The 17,659-nt window shown below is 43.6% G+C and overlaps 1 protein-coding gene across 1 annotated transcript in view; it reads left to right on the top strand.

Annotated features, from left to right (window-relative positions):
- Positions 1-17,659, top strand: part of LOC137641679 (RWD domain-containing protein 2A) — a 49,000-nt gene that overhangs the window by 10,422 nt on the left and 20,919 nt on the right. The window contains exon 4 of the mRNA XM_068374458.1: positions 262-451. Coding sequence (XP_068230559.1) covers positions 262-451 — 190 coding nt within the window. The remainder of the gene's footprint in view (positions 1-261; positions 452-17,659) is intronic.

Raw genomic sequence — 17,659 nt, 5'->3', positions numbered from 1 at the left:
AATGCTTTTTATAAGTGTCTGTTCATCAATTTCTGAATATTTACTTATACTGTAATATATAGATCAGCCCTTTACCGCAGGAAAGTTGCTTTTACGCACTGAAATTGCAAGTTGAATAAGGGCTCTCATAAGACTAGAGGGCTTCATATGGTATTGGGAAGACTTAATACAGGAACTTGAGATTCTGGTAATGCAATCTTATGAGGTTCGGATTTATGTAGCCTTTGAGTTCCCAATGATTGAGCAAGATTTCAATTTCAGATTCCTTGGAAGTTTCCAGTATGGTGATCTATTTATTGGACCAGCAGTTACTTGGCTTCAAGACAATGGTGAAAAATTTCTCAGTAGCAATGAAGTTACCGTAGAGACGGAAGTTGTGCCAAAACAAACGGGTAACAAGGACAGTAAATTTGTACGCGTATGGGTATACTCGCATCACATCTATAGTAAGGCAAGTGGAATATATTATTGTTATTATTATTATTATTATTATTATTATTATTATTAGCTTAGCTATAACCATAGTTGGAAAAGCAAGATGCTATAAGCTCGAAGGCTCCAACATGGAAAAATAGCCCAGTGAGGAAATAATTAGATATGAGAAAAAATTAATAAAATATTTTAAAAACAGAAACAGCATCTAAACAGATATGTCATATAGAAACTATAAAAAGACTTGTATCCACAGCTAGTAGAAAATATAAACTGGTAATTTTAAGATCAAATTAAAAATTCATGATATCCATGGATTTTTTTTGTGTATACTGTACATAGGCTTTGAACATCAAAGGCAGCATTTGAAAACTTAGTACTGTATATTGTAGGAAATTTGCATGCATTACTATTGATATTATAATGCACTACAGAAGGTGCTCGACTCACAAACATAATTGGCTCCAAGAAGCTGTTTGAAAGTCAAATGTTGTTAGATTTTGGCCTAGGTCAGGCCGGACCTGACTCCCACGCGTACGATTCTCAACGACAAAAGCTAACGAATAGCCCCATTTCATGTGAAATAAATGTCAAGGGTATAGAATGAACACAATGGGTCCACGTGGGGACCGCGTGAGACACAAAGGGGGTCGGGGACACAGAGGGTCGCACTGGGTAAGGAGAGACCGTCGATATGTTATCGCGACGCGACCAGAGAACTTACTGGAGATCGAGACCTGAGCAAGCATACTCTCTGACTCGGGGTTAGCCTCAGGGCACGTATCCCTCCACCTGAGGTTACCCCTCATAGAAAATGGAACTAGGGTAAACTGCACAAAACTGTGGTCGGTTGGGAGGAGATCCCAGAGACTCCTAAGAAAGTAGTTCGAGGTAAGTACTATTAGGAAAAATACAATTTTCAATATTTAACTTAGCCGGTGATTATATAGCTGCAACTCTGTTGCTCGACAGACAACTCTACGGTAAAAACTCGCCAGCGATCGCTACACAGGTTGCGGGTGTGCCCAACAGCGCCATCTGTCGACCAGATACCCAGTTCTCAATGTAAACAAAGACTCAATTTTCTCTCTGTCGAGGTGTCGACAAGACGTACTTTACTCGCTGTTGCTAAACTGGAGTTTTTCACATCTATTTGGTGAAGTACTATATTCTAGTTTTGAGCTTTCGCTGTGCAGGGTTTCTCTTCACACAAATCCTTGAACTCTTTTTGATAACGGATTCTTTGTTGATGACTTTTTGATAGTTTTTTGAATTTCCCTTTGACCAATTCAAAATGGCTGACCCTTCACAAGTCCCCAAATTTAGGAAGTGCAATGCTAGGGACTGTTCAAGGCGTCTTCCGAAGGCTTCTATCGACCCTCACACGGTTTGTTCCAATTGTCGGGATAAAACCTGTCAATTGGAAGATCGGTGTGAGGAGTGCGTTGGCCTTTCGGAATTCGATTTTATCGAATTTCAAAAGTATACACGTAGGCTAGAGAGAGACAGAGTTAGGAGAAGTTCTTCTCGTTCTATTGATATATCCTCTCCTCATGCCCCACAACCTATTCCTTCCCCTGTAGTGGTTGCTCCTAACCCCCCTCCTGGCACTCAGGAACCATCGATGGCTGATATGATGCGTGCCATCCAGGCTCTGGGTGAGAGAGTTGAGTCCCTTGCTAGTGACCGTAATCAGCTCATGGCGGATGTGAAGGAGCTGAAGTGCAAAAGTGCAGTGGGAAGTGCTAAAGTGCCGAGTGATAGTGTTGTGGATAGTGTTGCGCTTGAGGGTTCGTCTGTTCGTGCCTGTCGTCCTCCTAGTCCGGGACCTCTTGCAAGCTCCCAAGTCCAGGGGAGAAGCAATGTCGTACGACACATGGGTTCGAGAGGCTTTAATCAGCGAACAGACGTTCCCTCCGCGGTATCGGGCGTATCTACCCAAGATCGCTCCTACCTAACTAAGACGAGAGAGCCCATTTATACCTCGTCTTCTGAAGGTGTTTCTCGCAAGAAACCTTGGACCAAGGTCTCGCGACCGTTAAAACGCAAGTCGGTCCCTTCAGCGCAAGTCCAACGGCCCGGTTGTAGCCACTGGGTCAGTTCGGACTCGCTGCCGTCATCCGATGACTGCTCACCGCCTAAGAGAGGCAAAGCGGTACCGCTTCAGACAGTAACACCGTCTGTCGCTGCACCTGCTCCCGTAGACCCTAAGTGGTCTCTACTGCAAGACATGCAGTCTAAACTGACGTCTCTAATGCAGGACTTTCGTGCGGAGAAGGTTGCTGCCGCACCAGCTAGTGCAGTACCTAACCTACAACCTTCCACACGATCGGTTGTGCGTCCTGTGGACGCTGAGGTAACCTTCTCACGCACTCCAGTTGAGAGAGTTCCTCCACCCATGCGTTCCAGTGTGATCTGCCAGCCGCATGTTGACGTTAAGCGACGCACGGAGGTTGCCGTTGACGTTCTGGAGGTTCAACAACCGTCAGAGTTGCTTTGTTTTGACGCGGTGCGTCAACCTCCGCAACCCAGTGTGGTTTCCACTGCGCACCCACATCAGTCCAGACAGTCTGGAGTAGACGCTGTGCGTCCCCGCGCTGCCATGGTTGTTGCCAGCTCACAGACTGGGCAGCAGTTCCATGACGTTGCGTCCGGCTCAGTCACGCATGCACCCGTGCGACCGGACTCAGCGAACCAGCCGTTACCCACTCCGTTGCCGTTTCCTCATCAGTTGTCGGATGAGGAACTTTCTGATGATGATGTTGCTGCACACACAGATGAACCACAATCAGATTTGGACGAGCCTAAGTCTACTCAACCCTCTTTGGACTTTAGAAAAGTTTTGGCCATTTTCAAAGAGCTGTTTCCGGACCAGTTTGTTTCTGTGGCTCCTCGTTCTCCGCCGTCAGAGTTTGTGTTAGGCATGCCGTCTACCACTCCTGCCTTTACTAGACTCGTCCTCGCACGCTCGTCCAAGAGAGCTTTGCGGGTGATAGGAGAATGGTTGCAGTCCAAGAAGAGTTTAGGGAAGACAGCCTTTGCGTTTCTCCCTGCTAGAATCTCTTCTAGATCGAGCGTCTGGTATGCCACGGGAGAAGTTCTCGGCTTGGGAGTTCCTGCCTCTGCCCAGGGCGACTTCTCAAGTCTTGTAAACTCTCCCCGCCGCCTTGCCATGAGACGCTCAAAGATATGTTGGTCATCTTCGGACCTGGACCACCTTTTGAAAGGTATCTTTAGGGCCTTCGAAGTTTTTAACTTCTTAGACTGGTGTCTAGGAGCCCTAAGCAGAAAGATCTCTCCGACAGAGAAAGAGACTTCCTTGCTCATTATGTCCTGCATGGACAAGGCCGTACGTGATGGGTCTAATGAGCTTGCTGCATCATTTGTGTCCGGAGTCCTTAAAAAGCGTGAAAACCTCTGCTCATTCCTTTCAGCTGGAGTTACACCGTGCCAGAGATCCGAGCTTCTCTTTGCTCCTCTTTCCAAGTGCCTTTTTCCAGAAGCCCTGATTAAGGAAATAGCCGCTTCATTGGTGCAGAAGGACACTCACAATCTTGTTGCGTCCTCCGCTCGCAAAGCTCCCCCTTTGTCTACCTTGTCAGCTAGACCAAGGATGGACACTCCAGCGTCCCGTTTTATTCCGCCCTTTCGTGGCAGAGCCTCCAGCAGAGGAGGTGCTCGTGCCGAAGGGAAACGAGGAAAGAAGAAAGGATCCAAGTCCTATAAGGGCAGAGTCTGACTGCCCGCATCTTCAGACAGCAGTGGGAGCCAGACTCAAGAACTTCTGGCAGACCTGGGAGAAGAGAGGCGCAGATGCACAATCTGTGAAGTTGCTCAGAGAGGGGTACAAGATCCCTTTTGTACGGAAACCCCCTCTAGCAACGTCTCCCATCGATCTCTCTCCCAGGTACAGAGAGGAAGACAAGAGACGAGCCTTGAAACGGGAAGTGTCTCTTTTACTAGAGAAGGGAGTGGTGGTCAAAGTCTCGGACCTTCAATCTCCGGGATTCTACAACCGACTCTTCTTGGTGTCAAAGAAGACAGGAAGGTGGAGGCCGGTGCTAGACATCAGTGCTCTGAATGTCTTTGTCACAAAGCAGACGTTCTCCACGGAGACCACAAAGTCAGTCTTAGCAGCGGTCAGAAGGGAAGACTGGATGGTCTCTTTAGACCTAAGGGACGCCTACTTCCACGTCCCCATCCACCCGGACTCCCAACCTTTTCTGAGATTCGTTTTCGAAAAGGTTGTCTACCAGTTTCAAGCCCTGTGCTTTGGCCTAAGCACAGCTCCTCTTGTGTTTACGAGGCTGATGAGGAATGTAGCTAAATTCCTTCATTTATCGGACATCCGAGCCTCCCTCTATTTGGACGACTGGCTTCTCAGAGCTTCTTCCAGTCGTCGCTGTCTGAAGGATCTAAAGTGGACTCTAGATCTGACCAAGGAATTGGGTCTCCTTGTCAATATGGAAAAGTCACAACTGGTCCCATCCCAAACTATTGTGTATTTAGGGATGGAGATTCACAGTCTAGCTTTTCGGGCTTTTCCGTCGGCCCCCAGAATAAGCCAAGCCCAGTTATGCATCCAGAACATGCTGAAGAAGGAACAATGCTCAGTCAGGAAGTGGATGAGTCTGGTAGGGACGCTATCATCCCTGGAACAATTTGTGTCATTAGGAAGACTACACCTCTGTCCTCTTCAATACCATCTAGCTTTTCACTGGAAAAAGGACAAGACGCTAGAAGCGGTCTCGATCCCCATTTCCGAAAAGATGAAGTCTTGCCTGACTTGGTGGAAGGACAGTATCAACCTAAGAGAGGGTCTTCCCCTGGCTGTTCAGACTCCCAACCACGTTCTTTTCTCGGATGCATCGGACGTAGGCTGGGGCGCGACATTAGACGGTCGGTAATGTTCAGGACTGTGGAACTCGAGTCAAAGCATCATGCATATCAACTGCAAGGAGCTGCTGGCAGTACATCTGGCCTTGAAAAGCTTCAGGTCTCTCCTTCGAGGCAAAGTGGTGGAAGTGAACTCGGACAACACCACTGCCTTGGCGTACATCTCCAAGCAAGGAGGGACCCACTCACTGACGTTGTACGAGATCGCAAGGGACCTGCTCATCTGGTCAAAAGGTCAAAACATATCACTAGTCTTAGTTATTATTAGATATAAAATAAATAAGGTTTTCACAGAAACACTTTCGTAAGTTCTTAAGCCATATAATAAGTGAAAATAATCAAAATAAACGTAATACACTGGAGGAGCTGTGAACAGTGGCGGGCTACGGGAGAGACTGCTTGCAATAATACCAGATAATTAAAATATGAAATGCATGCCACATGAGATTATATAAATGTTACATAGTATTCCCTATGCTCCAATAAACGAGAATACTTGCATACATGTATTCCTAACACAACATATATGCTAAATGTGTATTAGCAATAAAGGTACATATAACAATGAATATCATATAAATGTAAATAATTATAATGATAATCCATCACCTCCCCCTCCCCTTTGCGTTCAATGAGCTATATGAATGGGTATGGCGTCTCGGTGAACGCCGATACTCAGCTTGAGTGCCACTTTGCTGTTGTTGACTAGTAGCAGGGACAACATCCTTCTTCTTTGGAGATTGCTGTGTCTCGTCAGGCAAATGTGAAGGAGAATGAGGTACAGGGCGTAAGAAACGGCGGTTACGCCATAATATTCTTCCTGAGGGTAACTTCACATGGTAGTCTCGTGACCTACCGATGCCCATAATAATGCCAGTCTTATCCCATCGCTTGGAGATAGGGTCTTGGATACGGACATTATCATTGAGTTTGAGTGGTTCCAAAGGGTGTGCATGGCTGTCGTACCTTATTTTGGCTGCTTCTGTACGTGATGCTACACGAAGGTCATATTCATTTGCTTTTTCTTGCCACTCCTGCTTGAACGATGATGCATGGGCTGGGATGCATGATCGAAGGGCTTGGCCATATAATATCTGCGCTGGAGAAAGGCCAGCATAGTTAGGAGTATTCCGTATTTCCAATAATCCTTTGTCGAAATCTTCGGTGTCGATGTTCCCAGAAGGTGCTACTTTCAGGATAAAATGTTTGACCTTCTTCACGGCTGCTTCGGCATGGCCATTACTTTGGGGATAGTAAGGTGTGGATATCACATGTTGAACACCCCATCGGGTTAGAAAATTCTTGAATTCTGAGCTGGTGAACTGAGGTCCACCATCTGTCCTCAGCCTTACTGGAACACCTAAATCTCGGAAGATGTGACTGAAGTGTCGTGTTGTTACTTCCGCTGTAGTATTGGTACCAAATTTTACAACTACAGGCCATCCAGATAGTCTGTCTACATACACCAGGAAAGATTTCCCAGCAACACTGAAGAAATCAGCCGATACTGATTCGAAGGGACGAGAGGGGTTTTCGTTGCATAACAGTGGTTCCTGCTGTTGGCTTGGCTGCATTATCTGACATGGCTCACAGGCATGGACAGTATTTGCTATGTCTGAATTAATACCAGGCCAATATACAGTCTGCTTAGCCCGACGCTTAGTCGCCTCCGCTCCACAATGGCTGTCATGAAGGCGTCTTAAAATGCTGCGTCGCATAGCTAAGGGAATTACTATTCGGCTACCATACAGGACAAGGTCATCATCGGTGTATAAATCCTCCCTTATTTTCCAATAGGGTAGTAGGTCATTGTGGAGATTGTAGCGGTGACTGGGAAAGCCGTTGGCAACGTTCTGGAGGAGTCTTGTGTACGAGGGGTCCTCACGTGCTGCGGTGCGAATCTCTTCCAAAATAAGATCTTGTGTATCTGATGTCTTCACATCTGAAATTGCATCCACGGTCTTGGCTACTACACTCCTGAGGGAAAGATGGGTTTCACTATTTAACATATCGTCTTCGGACGTTGGGTGGCTCACAGGGGAACGTGAAAGGGCATCAGGGATGCAATGTTCCTTGCCTTTACGCCATACTGCAGTGAAGATATAGGTTGAAATTTTCTCTTTCAGACGCTGAATACGTGTGTTTTCTATTGCATCCAATGTATATGTATTCAAGATGGGTATCAGGGGTCTATGGTCAGTCACCAATGTGAAATGGGGCAATCCAAGTAAGTAATGGCGACATTTATTCATAGCCCAAACTGAAGCTAAACATTCTAGCTCAATGGTGGCCCACCTAGTTTCTGCATCGGCCAAAAATCTTGAACCACACTGGACCATGCGGAAACGGCCTTCTCCATGGTCTTGTAGAAGTGCGTATCCTAAACCATATAAACGAGAAGCATCCGTTTGTAGTACGGTGGGGCAGGTAGGGTCGAAATGAGCCAGCACAGGTGGCTGAGAGAGAGCCTTTTTAACACTGGCAAATGCGGCATCATGATCTGCTGTCCACGTGAAGGATCTCTTAGGGCTCATTAGCGGCCGAAGTGGATCTGCTGCGGCTGCAAGATCAGGTGAAAATTCTGTTAATTGGTTAGTAAGGCCCATGAACGACCTTAAATCTGTCAGATTTGCTGGCTTTGGGAACTCTGATATAGCTCGAACTTTCTCCTTGTCGGCTGCAATTCCATTTTCAGATAATGTATACCCACAAAAAGATACAGTAGGGCTAGCAATAACAAACTTTTCTGCATTTAAAGTAATACCGTGAGTCCTACAGCGAGACAAAACTTTGTTGAGCCTGCATAAGTGAGAATAATAATCCTTATCATATACAAGGATATCATCCACAACCTTGACACAATGTTGGACCCCTTGAAGAGCAATATCACCTCTCCTGCAGTAGGCATCTCCTGAAGCGCTGAATCCCATGGGTGAACGACGATAGCGATACCGACCGTAAGGCGTGATGAATGTTGTAAGGGCTTGGTCTTCCTCTGCTAGTGGGATCTGCCAGTACCCACACAATGCATCCATGGTGGAGAAATACCTTGAATTAGGATCAATACTCCTGATTGCACTAAATGGTGATGGTGAAGGATGTGCAGGCCTTAAAACCTGTGAATTTAACTTGCTTAAATCTGTGGTGACACGAACACCACCTGTAGGTTTGGCCACGACCACTAAGGGGTGACACCATGGGGATGGCTGATCCCCAACAGGTTCAATGATGCCTTGTGCTACCATTGTCTCCAACTCGGTCTTGACGTCCTCTTGAAAAGCTAGTGGTATAAGACGTGGAGTGTAGATAGCAAAGGGTTTCACATCCTCTTTCAGGTGAATACGCATAGGTGGTCCAGTCATTGGCTTGAGTTGTGCTCCTTGATGAAACTGCTCCTTTGTCATTAGCACATCGCTATATTCCTTTAGAAAGTATTGCCTGGCTTCCTCAGGTGAGGATGTGGCTGGAGGCGGAGGCACGGACATTTTTTCACATGTATTAACTTGGCTGACTGGGACCTGACTGGTTCCTGCTGAAGTCCTGCTAATTTTCCTCTCTTGCATTTGACGTGGGAAGTCCCAGGGAATGATCCTTAGGTGGCGGAGGGCATCATAACACAGTAATGGTGTTGGGAGAGAACTAAGAACATCAATATACCCCTTGTATGAGATATCACCATAAGTCATGACGGCCTCCATTGATCCCAAGACGTTACCTTCCATGGGTGATCCATCGGCGTTGGAAAATTGCAACTCAGGGGGCGGAGACAATTCCTTGACATCAATACCCAATGCTTGTAAGTGTTGCACTCCAAAGACAGTGGTATCTGCACCAGTATCAGGGATAACATTGATCTTCCCTGATTTACTGCCATATGTGACATGTAAATTGATAGGTGGTGAGGGACAACTTAGGGGACGTAAATTAACTGAACGTATGGCTGGAGAAGATATCTTGACAGTGTTCAATTTTGTGTCCTTTAAATCTTTCGACTCCCTTGGTCCCTTTGACTTTTTCTGTGCACAACAAACATCATAGTGGCCAAATTTATGGCAAATTCGGCACTCCTTAGCCAATGCGGGACATGCGGCAGTATACGGGAAATGGCCAGTTTTAGCACAGTTCCTGCACTTGTGGGATACTGCCTTACATGTGTCACTATTATGCTGTTGACCACAATTTTTGCATCTGCTACTTGAAGAAGGAGTTTTCTCTTGCTGATGAATTTTCTTAGGTTGCTCCGGTTTAGCAAATGCCTTCTTTAACTTCTTGTAGTTTGACACGGCACGCACTGAAGCTCTGTCGTTGTCTTCTTTGCAGCCTCAAAAGCCCTGCAAGTTTGCTTCACTTCCTCAAGTGTTGTTGTTGTAGGCATGCTAATGAGCTTTTTGGTGAGTTCTTCATTCCTTATGCCAACCAAAATAGCATGTTTCATTTGGGCCTCCACACAATTAACGCCTTTACATAAATCAACCTCCTCTGAGAGCTGTTGTAAACGAACGAAAAAATCTGTTAATGACTCGCCTTCTGCTTGCTTGCATTGAGTAAAAGCTAACCGACGAAGTGCTTCATTCTGCTGACCCTTTATATAAGTTTCGATATGAGATAAAACATCATCCAAAAGCATAGTTGAGTCTGGTGGAATACCCAAATTGTGTTCTAATAAGCGTCTCATCTCAACACTGAGACATGCCCTTAGCTGTATCAACTGCTTAGGTTGAGGTAAATTATCCAAATCTACCATAACAGCATAATCCTTCCATCTCTGCTTCCATTCTGTGTATTGCCTATAGGTAACATCATGGGTTAATGGTGGAGGCAAATTTACTGTCACCTTAGGTGTCTGCACAGCTGAATTAGGCACTTGGAGAACACTTGCAGACGATGGTGCTGGGGTAGGGGGCCCTATACCACTTGCTTGGGGTAGGGTATGCCTGGGACCAGTCATAGCTTCAATTAATGCTTTGAATTCTTCCTGATGTCTGACATTGTCTTCTTTTCTTCTTTCTTCATCCTGTTTTCTTCTTTCTTCATCTTTTTTATCCATGTATTCAAACATTTTGCTGATAAAATCCATGGTTGAAGGGGTTGATGAAGGAGAAATAGATCTTGAATGCGTTGGAGATGACGTCATGTCAGTTGGGGTTGGGGATGATGGGGGAGAAACCTCAGAAGTCTTTGGTCTCCTTCCTTTATCGTGTTTCGGCGGCATAAATAGAAAAATCTCACGAAATCCAAGAGAAAATATCACTCAATGCCGTCAGTGGTAACGTCACAATGACGTCACAAACGGTAGCCAATCACTGAGTACAATAGCTCGAGGCAACAGAGCTATGCTGTATCTGGTAACACTGTGACTGTCGTGGCTGTTGCATGCACAGCGAGAGCCGTTAGTCTCCCCTCGAACGCAGCTGAGTATGAATGTGACGCTCTTGTTCCGGCCTCTGCAGATGGCCGACGCACATTAGCATTAAACTCAGATTGCTAAAATAAACACAGCCCTATATAGAGTCACTGTAATCACAAAACAAAGTCACTGCCAGTGTATACATCCAAACGAAGTTATGGTTCACAGCTGCTAACGAACTTGGTTACGATGAACACAAACACTTCTTGCATTGTCCAGGCCGGTTGAAGAAGTTCACTAAATGATCGAAATTCACTTATGGCAAATCAATCACTGCGCCATCTTAGTTATTATTAGATATAAAATAAATAAGGTTTTCACAGAAACACTTTCGTAAGTTCTTAAGCCATATAATAAGTGAAAATAATCAAAATAAACGTAATACACTGGAGGAGCTGTAAACAGTGGCGGGCTACGGGAGAGACTGCTTGCAATAATACCAGATAATTAAAATATGAAATGCATGCCACATGAGATTATATAAATGTTACATAGTATTCCCTATGTTCCAATAAACGAGAATACTTGCATACATGTATTCCTAACACAACATATATGCTAAATGTGTATTAGCAATAAAGGTACATATAACAATGAATATCATATAAATGTAAATAATTATAATGATAATCCATCAACTAGTAACGAGGTTCATCCAAGGCAACTTGAATGTCATGGCAGATTGTCTCAGTCGGAAAGGGCAAGTAATTCCAACGGAATGGACCCTCAACAAGGATGTATGCAAGAGACTTTGGGCCACTTGGGGCCAACCAACCATAGATCTCTTTGCAACCTCGATGACCAAGAGTCTCCCAATATATTGCTCACCAGTCCCGGACCCAGCAGCAATACATATAGATGCCTTTCTCCTAGATTGGTCGCATCTAGATCTATACGCATTCCCACCGTTCAAGATGTCAACAAGGTACTGCAGAAGTTCGCCTCTCACGAAGGGACAAGGTTGACGCTAGTTGCTCCCCTCTGGCCCGCGAGAGAATGGTTCACCGAGGTACTTCGATGGCTAGTAGACGTTCCCAGAAGTCTTCCTCTAAGGGTGGACCTTCTACGTCAGCCACACGTAAAGAAGGTACACCAAAGCCTCCACGCTCTTCGTCTGACTGCCTTCAGACTATCGAAAGACTCTCGAGAGCTAGAGGCTTTTCGAAGGAGGCAGCCAGTGCGATTGCTAGAGCAAGGAGAACATCCACCCTTAGAGTCTACCAATCGAAGTGGGAAGTCTTCCGAAACTGGTGCAAGTCAGTATCTGTATCCTCGACCAGTACCTCTGTAGCTCAAATAGCTGACTTTCTCTTATACCTGAGAAAAGGACGATCCCTTTCAGCTCCCACTATCAAGGGCTACAGAAGCATGTTGGCATCGGTCTTCCGGCATAGAGGCTTAGATCTTTCCAACAATAAAGATCTTCAGGACCTCCTTAAGTCTTTTGAGACCACGAAGGAGCGTCGTTTGGTTACACCTGGTTGGAATTTAGACGTGGTACTAAGATTCCTCATGTCAGACAGGTTTGAGCCGCTACAATCAGCCTCCCTGAAAGATCTCACTTTAAAGACACTTTTCCTGGTATGCTTAGCCACAGCTAAAAGAGTCAGTGAGATTCATGCCTTCAGCAAGAACATCGGATTTTCGTCAGAAAAAGCTACATGTTCGCTACAACTTGGTTTTCTAGCCAAAAATGAGCTGCCTTCTCGACCTTGGCCGAAATCGTTCGATATTCCCAGCTTATCGAATATGGTAGGCAATGAACTAGAAAGAGTCTTATGCCCTGTGAGAGCTCTTAAGTTCTATTTAAAGCGAACTAAACCTTTACGAGGCCAATCTGAAGCTTTATGGTGTTCAGTTAAGAAACCATCTTTGCCTATGTCAAAGAATGCTTTATCCTACTTTATCAGACTGTTAATACGAGAAGCTCATTCATATCTGAGTGTGGAAGACCAAGCATTGCTTAAGGTGAGGACACACGAAGTTAGAGCTGTCGCAACTTCCGTGGCCTTTAAGCAAAATAGATCTCTGCGAAGTATAATGGACGCAACCTTTTGGAGAAGCAAGTCAGTGTTTGCGTCTTTTTATCTAAAGGATGTCCAGTCTCTTTACGAGGACTGCTACACACTGGGACCATTCGTAGCAGCGAGTGCAGTAGTGGGTGAGGGCTCAACCACTACAATTCCCTAATTCCATACCCTTTTAATCTTTCTCTTGAAATGTTTTTATTGTTGTTTTTTGGGTTGTCCGGAAGGCTAAGAAGCCTTTCGCATCCTGGTTGATTTGGCGGGTGGTCAAAGTCATTTCTTGAGAGCGCCTAGATTAGGGGTTTTGATGAGGTCCTGTTGTATGGGTTGCAACCCTTGATACTTCAGATCCTAGGGGTCGATCAGCATCCTAAGAGGATCGCGAGGCTCCGTAAGGAAGACGTACTTAAAAGGCAGAGTAATTGTTCAAGTCGACTTCCTTACCAGGTACCTATTTATTTTGTTTTTGTTATTTTTAATAATTTCTAAAATGAAATAAAAACTCTTAGCTCTTAAAAGTGTAAACATATATTGCTGGTCTCTACCCACCCCCCTGGGTGTGAATCAGCTATATAATCACCGGCTAAGTTAAATATTGAAAAATGTTATTTTGATTATAAAATAAATTTTTGAATATACTTACCCGGTGATTATAAATTAAATGACCCTCCCTTCCTCCCCAATAAAGACGCAGTGGGACGAGGAGAAAATTGAGTCTTTGTTTACATTGAGAACTGGGTATCTGGTCGACAGATGGCGCTGTTGGGCACACCCGCAACCTGTGTAGCGATCGCTGGCGAGTTTTTACCTTAGAGTTGTCTGTCGAGCAACAGAGTTGCAGCTATATAACCACCGGGTAAGTATATTCAAAAATTTATTTTATAATCAAAATAACATATTACTTGAAATTTGTGATTTTGCTTACTGTAATAATGATGTGATAATGTTTTATTACAGTGTTTATTTATCTTGTCTTTGCTATTTTTAGTTGGATTTGTGTTTGTATCTTCGGTTGTTTGTAAGCTGAGGACCTGCTGTTACTGCACTGTATAATATTATAACTTTTACAAATAATATCTACTAAAGAAGGTGATGAATGCAAGAGTTGATGGGAGAAGTACAAGAGGAAGGCCAAGGTTTGGGTGGATGGATGGAGTGAAGAAAGCTCTGGGTGATAGGAGGACAGAAGTGAAAGAGGCAAGAGAGCGTGCTAGAAATAGGAATGAATGGCGAGCGATTGTGACACAGTTCCGGTAGGCCCTGCTGCTTCTTCCGGTGTCTTGGATGACCGCGGAGGTAGCAGCAGTAGGGGATTCAGCATTATGAAGCTTCATCTGTTGAAGATAACGGGGAAAGGTGGGCTGTGACACCCTAGCAGAACCAGCTGAACTCGGTTGAGTCCCTTGTCAGGCTGGGAGGAACGTAGAGAGTAGCGGTCCCCTTTTTGTTTTGTTTCATTTGTTGATGTCGGCTACCCCACAAAATTGGGGGAAGTGCCTTGGTATATGTATGTATGTATCTACTAAACCCTTGAACAGTTGAACAACTCTTAGAGCACAAACTATGATTCAGTAATAAGTTTTTGCTGTAGCATGTGACTTATGTCCTATTCGGATTGTATCATCTTTAAAATTATACTATGTTTATTTTATCACAAACTCATAACCTCCACCAACAATGTTGGAAGGAGATTTGTTTCACATGTGTGTGTTTTGTGTATATTTTTATAAACATCTTTCTGGTTGTTAGCTGTTCACATGAGAATAATTAAATAAATCTTGAGTCAACTTTTCATTAAATTTTTTGTGGGAAAAGTTAGCTGGAAGTTGAATTTTTTAATTCTGGAAATCATCTTAATTATGTTTAAAGATAACAGTTTTTTTTCTGGTTAAGTTGTGGTGGCCTATTTGACGCGTCCCTGCCTGGCACTCGCCAGACTGTGGTTAGAGTCCTGCTCAAACTCGATAGTTTCTTTAGTGTCTGCAACCTCATCATCCTTGTGAGCTAAGGATGGTGTGTTTTAGAGAGCCCATAGGTCTACCTGCTGAGTCATCAGCAACCATTGCCTTGCCCTCCCTGGTCTTAGCTTGGGTGGAGAGGGGCTTTGGTGCTGATCATATACTGTATATATATACTGTAATCAGTATCTAGGGCATTCTCCTGCTTGCTAGGGCCGTTTCACTGTCCCTTGCTTCTGCTATTCATGAATGGCTTTTAAACTTTTAAAGTGCTTCATATCTTCTTTCATGCCTATAGTATCCTATTCAAAATGATATAATGGTGATTTCCTGATTTTAAAATTGTTTCATCACAAACTATTACTTTTAACGTAGGCTATGCTTTGTACCACTTGCAAAAATTAATCATTAAAAGATAAAAACAATAGATGTAGTATTGCAGGATCTTTTAAATTTACTTTTATGTTGAGGACATTTAAGTGGCCTGTATCAAGCAACTACATCGGTTTCTGGGAAAACTTGTGACGAACATAACCGAAAAGTTGTGGTATGTGATAATGCATCCTATAATGAACGGCCTAGACATCATCATGCCTTTAGGGCAACCACTCCATTTACTGGGAATGGCAAGTAGGTAGATCTTTCATTGTTCAGCCCCATTGCCTTACTACAAGTCTTCCTCAAACTTCCTGTAGACATCCTTTTCAGTCAGCCCCTTCCAGCATTACCCTGGAGAATTCAGCAATTTCTCTTCCAACTGGGAGAGAGAGGAGGATATTAAGTTAAAGCTGGCTATGGCTCAGTCTAAGTCCAGCAAGGGCTTATCTCTAGAAATTATGAATTTTATTGAATGAGGTTGTTGTAGATCCACAGGTCATCTAAACCTTTAGTGGTACTGTAGAGTATTGCTTGACATTTTTGGAGTCGAATCTCCCTTTTATCTGAGCTGATATACTTTGATTATCGTGTATTAAGCTTATCTAGTCTTAAAAAGTGAAATCAATTATATAAAAATAGGCAATCGAATAAGTTTCAGTTTACTCCTTGGTGTTCTATAGCTTCCTAATTGCTGTTCCAAAAGCTGTTAGAGGATGGAAACCCACCGTTAACATCCGCCTCTGAATCAACACTATTAGCAGTTCCCTTTCAGAATTGAGGCTGGGCTTTCATTCATTGCTCTATCTGGAAAATAATGTTCTGGTATCAGTAGTCCTCAAAGATATCTATTTCCAGATCCTAACTCATCTATTTTTCAGGAAGTATCCCCACATTATATAAAGGGGCAAGGTCTTTCAGTTTTAATGGATTTAGGTATTCACTTATGTTATCCCAGTCTCTGTATGGGCTCACCATTAAGTCATTAGACTTTGTTAACATCTGGAATCAGACTTGTCATGATGTCTTTAAGTGAAGACTTTTGTCAGCATCTCCTGAGACTATTACAACTTAGCCAGTATATAGATCCTGTAATCAACAGGTAGAAGCCTGACTTGGAACCATTTACCAGGACAACATTTCTTGGTATAAACATGGAAATTGTCAATGCATTTGTTCATCCAACTAAATGGCGGTTAAGAACTTTGCTTGTTGATGCTGAGATTTCTTTATGACCAATACCTCATTACAAGGCTTGGCAGTGTCTCATTCGTCACCCCATCTCACTTAAGAAATTAGTTCCTCACTGTCATCCCTGATCTCCTTCCATTTATGATTGAACAGCTTCTGGTTTTCAATATTTAAACTATACTGCTTTCTGGTGCCCTTACCAGCAATATTGATCTTCAGTTGTGAGAGGATTTTCAACATTTTAGAGCAGTAGTGCCTGTGGTTCCATTATTCCAAGATATTCTTTTTTATGAGTCACCTAAACTTTGAATTGGAAACAGCCATTTTGGGTCTACAAGCCCTCACAAGATAGTCATCATGCTGGACAACTTAAGAACATTGCCTACTCCAGAAATCAAGTCATATTAAGATAAGAAAGCTTGGGTTTTCTTGTAGTAACCATGTTCGTTTGGGAGGAAAAGAACTATGTCCACTTAGTTACAAGATTTATTGCTGGAAAGTGGTATTTCATTGCAAACTCCATCATTAGGTGACGTCATGTACTTTCTGTAGAATAGATTTGTTACAAAGGCATAGGCAAGGCACTGTGGCAATTATAGGTTACTTCCTTAGTGGGTCTTTAGAACCAAGAAACCAGCAGCATGGTCGAGCGTTTCCATCGCTTCCTTAAAGAAATGCTTATCACCAAATGTAAGGTGGAAAAAGGATTTACAATTGGATCCTATTAGGACTGAGACAGCCCCACATGCAGCCCTCAATGTTTCACAGGTGGAGGATCTTTACAGACAATCACTTGTGATACCAGCGTAGGTATTTCAGGATCCAAATAAATCCACCACCCCTTAAGACTTCCGTAAAGTAATAAAAGAAATTCTTGCAGCAAAAATACCATACACTCAGCCAAGGAATCCTACGTCCCCTGCAGAACTAGAACGTACCAAATATGAATTTTTTCAATATAGATTCACACCAACCACTCCTTGTTACCCGCATACTCGGAACCTTGTTGCATACTACTTTTATAGTGAAAAAGAATTGCATTCAAATGTCTGTGGAAGGTAGAACTACCTGGGTATTTATAGACACTTAAACTGTTTTACATCCCATAGGACGATTCAGTCACATTACAGTAGTCTTTTTTTGTGGGGGAGGGATGAGTATTATAAGAACCATAACCCAGCATCTCACAGTGATATTCTGTTTGCCAAATCACGTCCTTCCATGTACTGCATGAAAACGGACTTAAAATAAACGCAAGATGACATCGAAAATATTTTTGTTCATTAAAGGAATGACTGCATTTTATCATTAAAACAAAAACTTACATCTAATAATGAATATTGTAAGTTTTCAATAAATATGATTCGAAAGGT

Source organism: Palaemon carinicauda, chromosome 5 (genome assembly GCF_036898095.1).
Source record: "Palaemon carinicauda isolate YSFRI2023 chromosome 5, ASM3689809v2, whole genome shotgun sequence".
Lineage (NCBI taxonomy): Eukaryota > Metazoa > Arthropoda > Malacostraca > Decapoda > Palaemonidae > Palaemon > Palaemon carinicauda.
The sequence above is the reverse complement of the archived record's forward strand: the minus strand, read 5'-3'. Positions and strand labels throughout refer to the sequence as shown.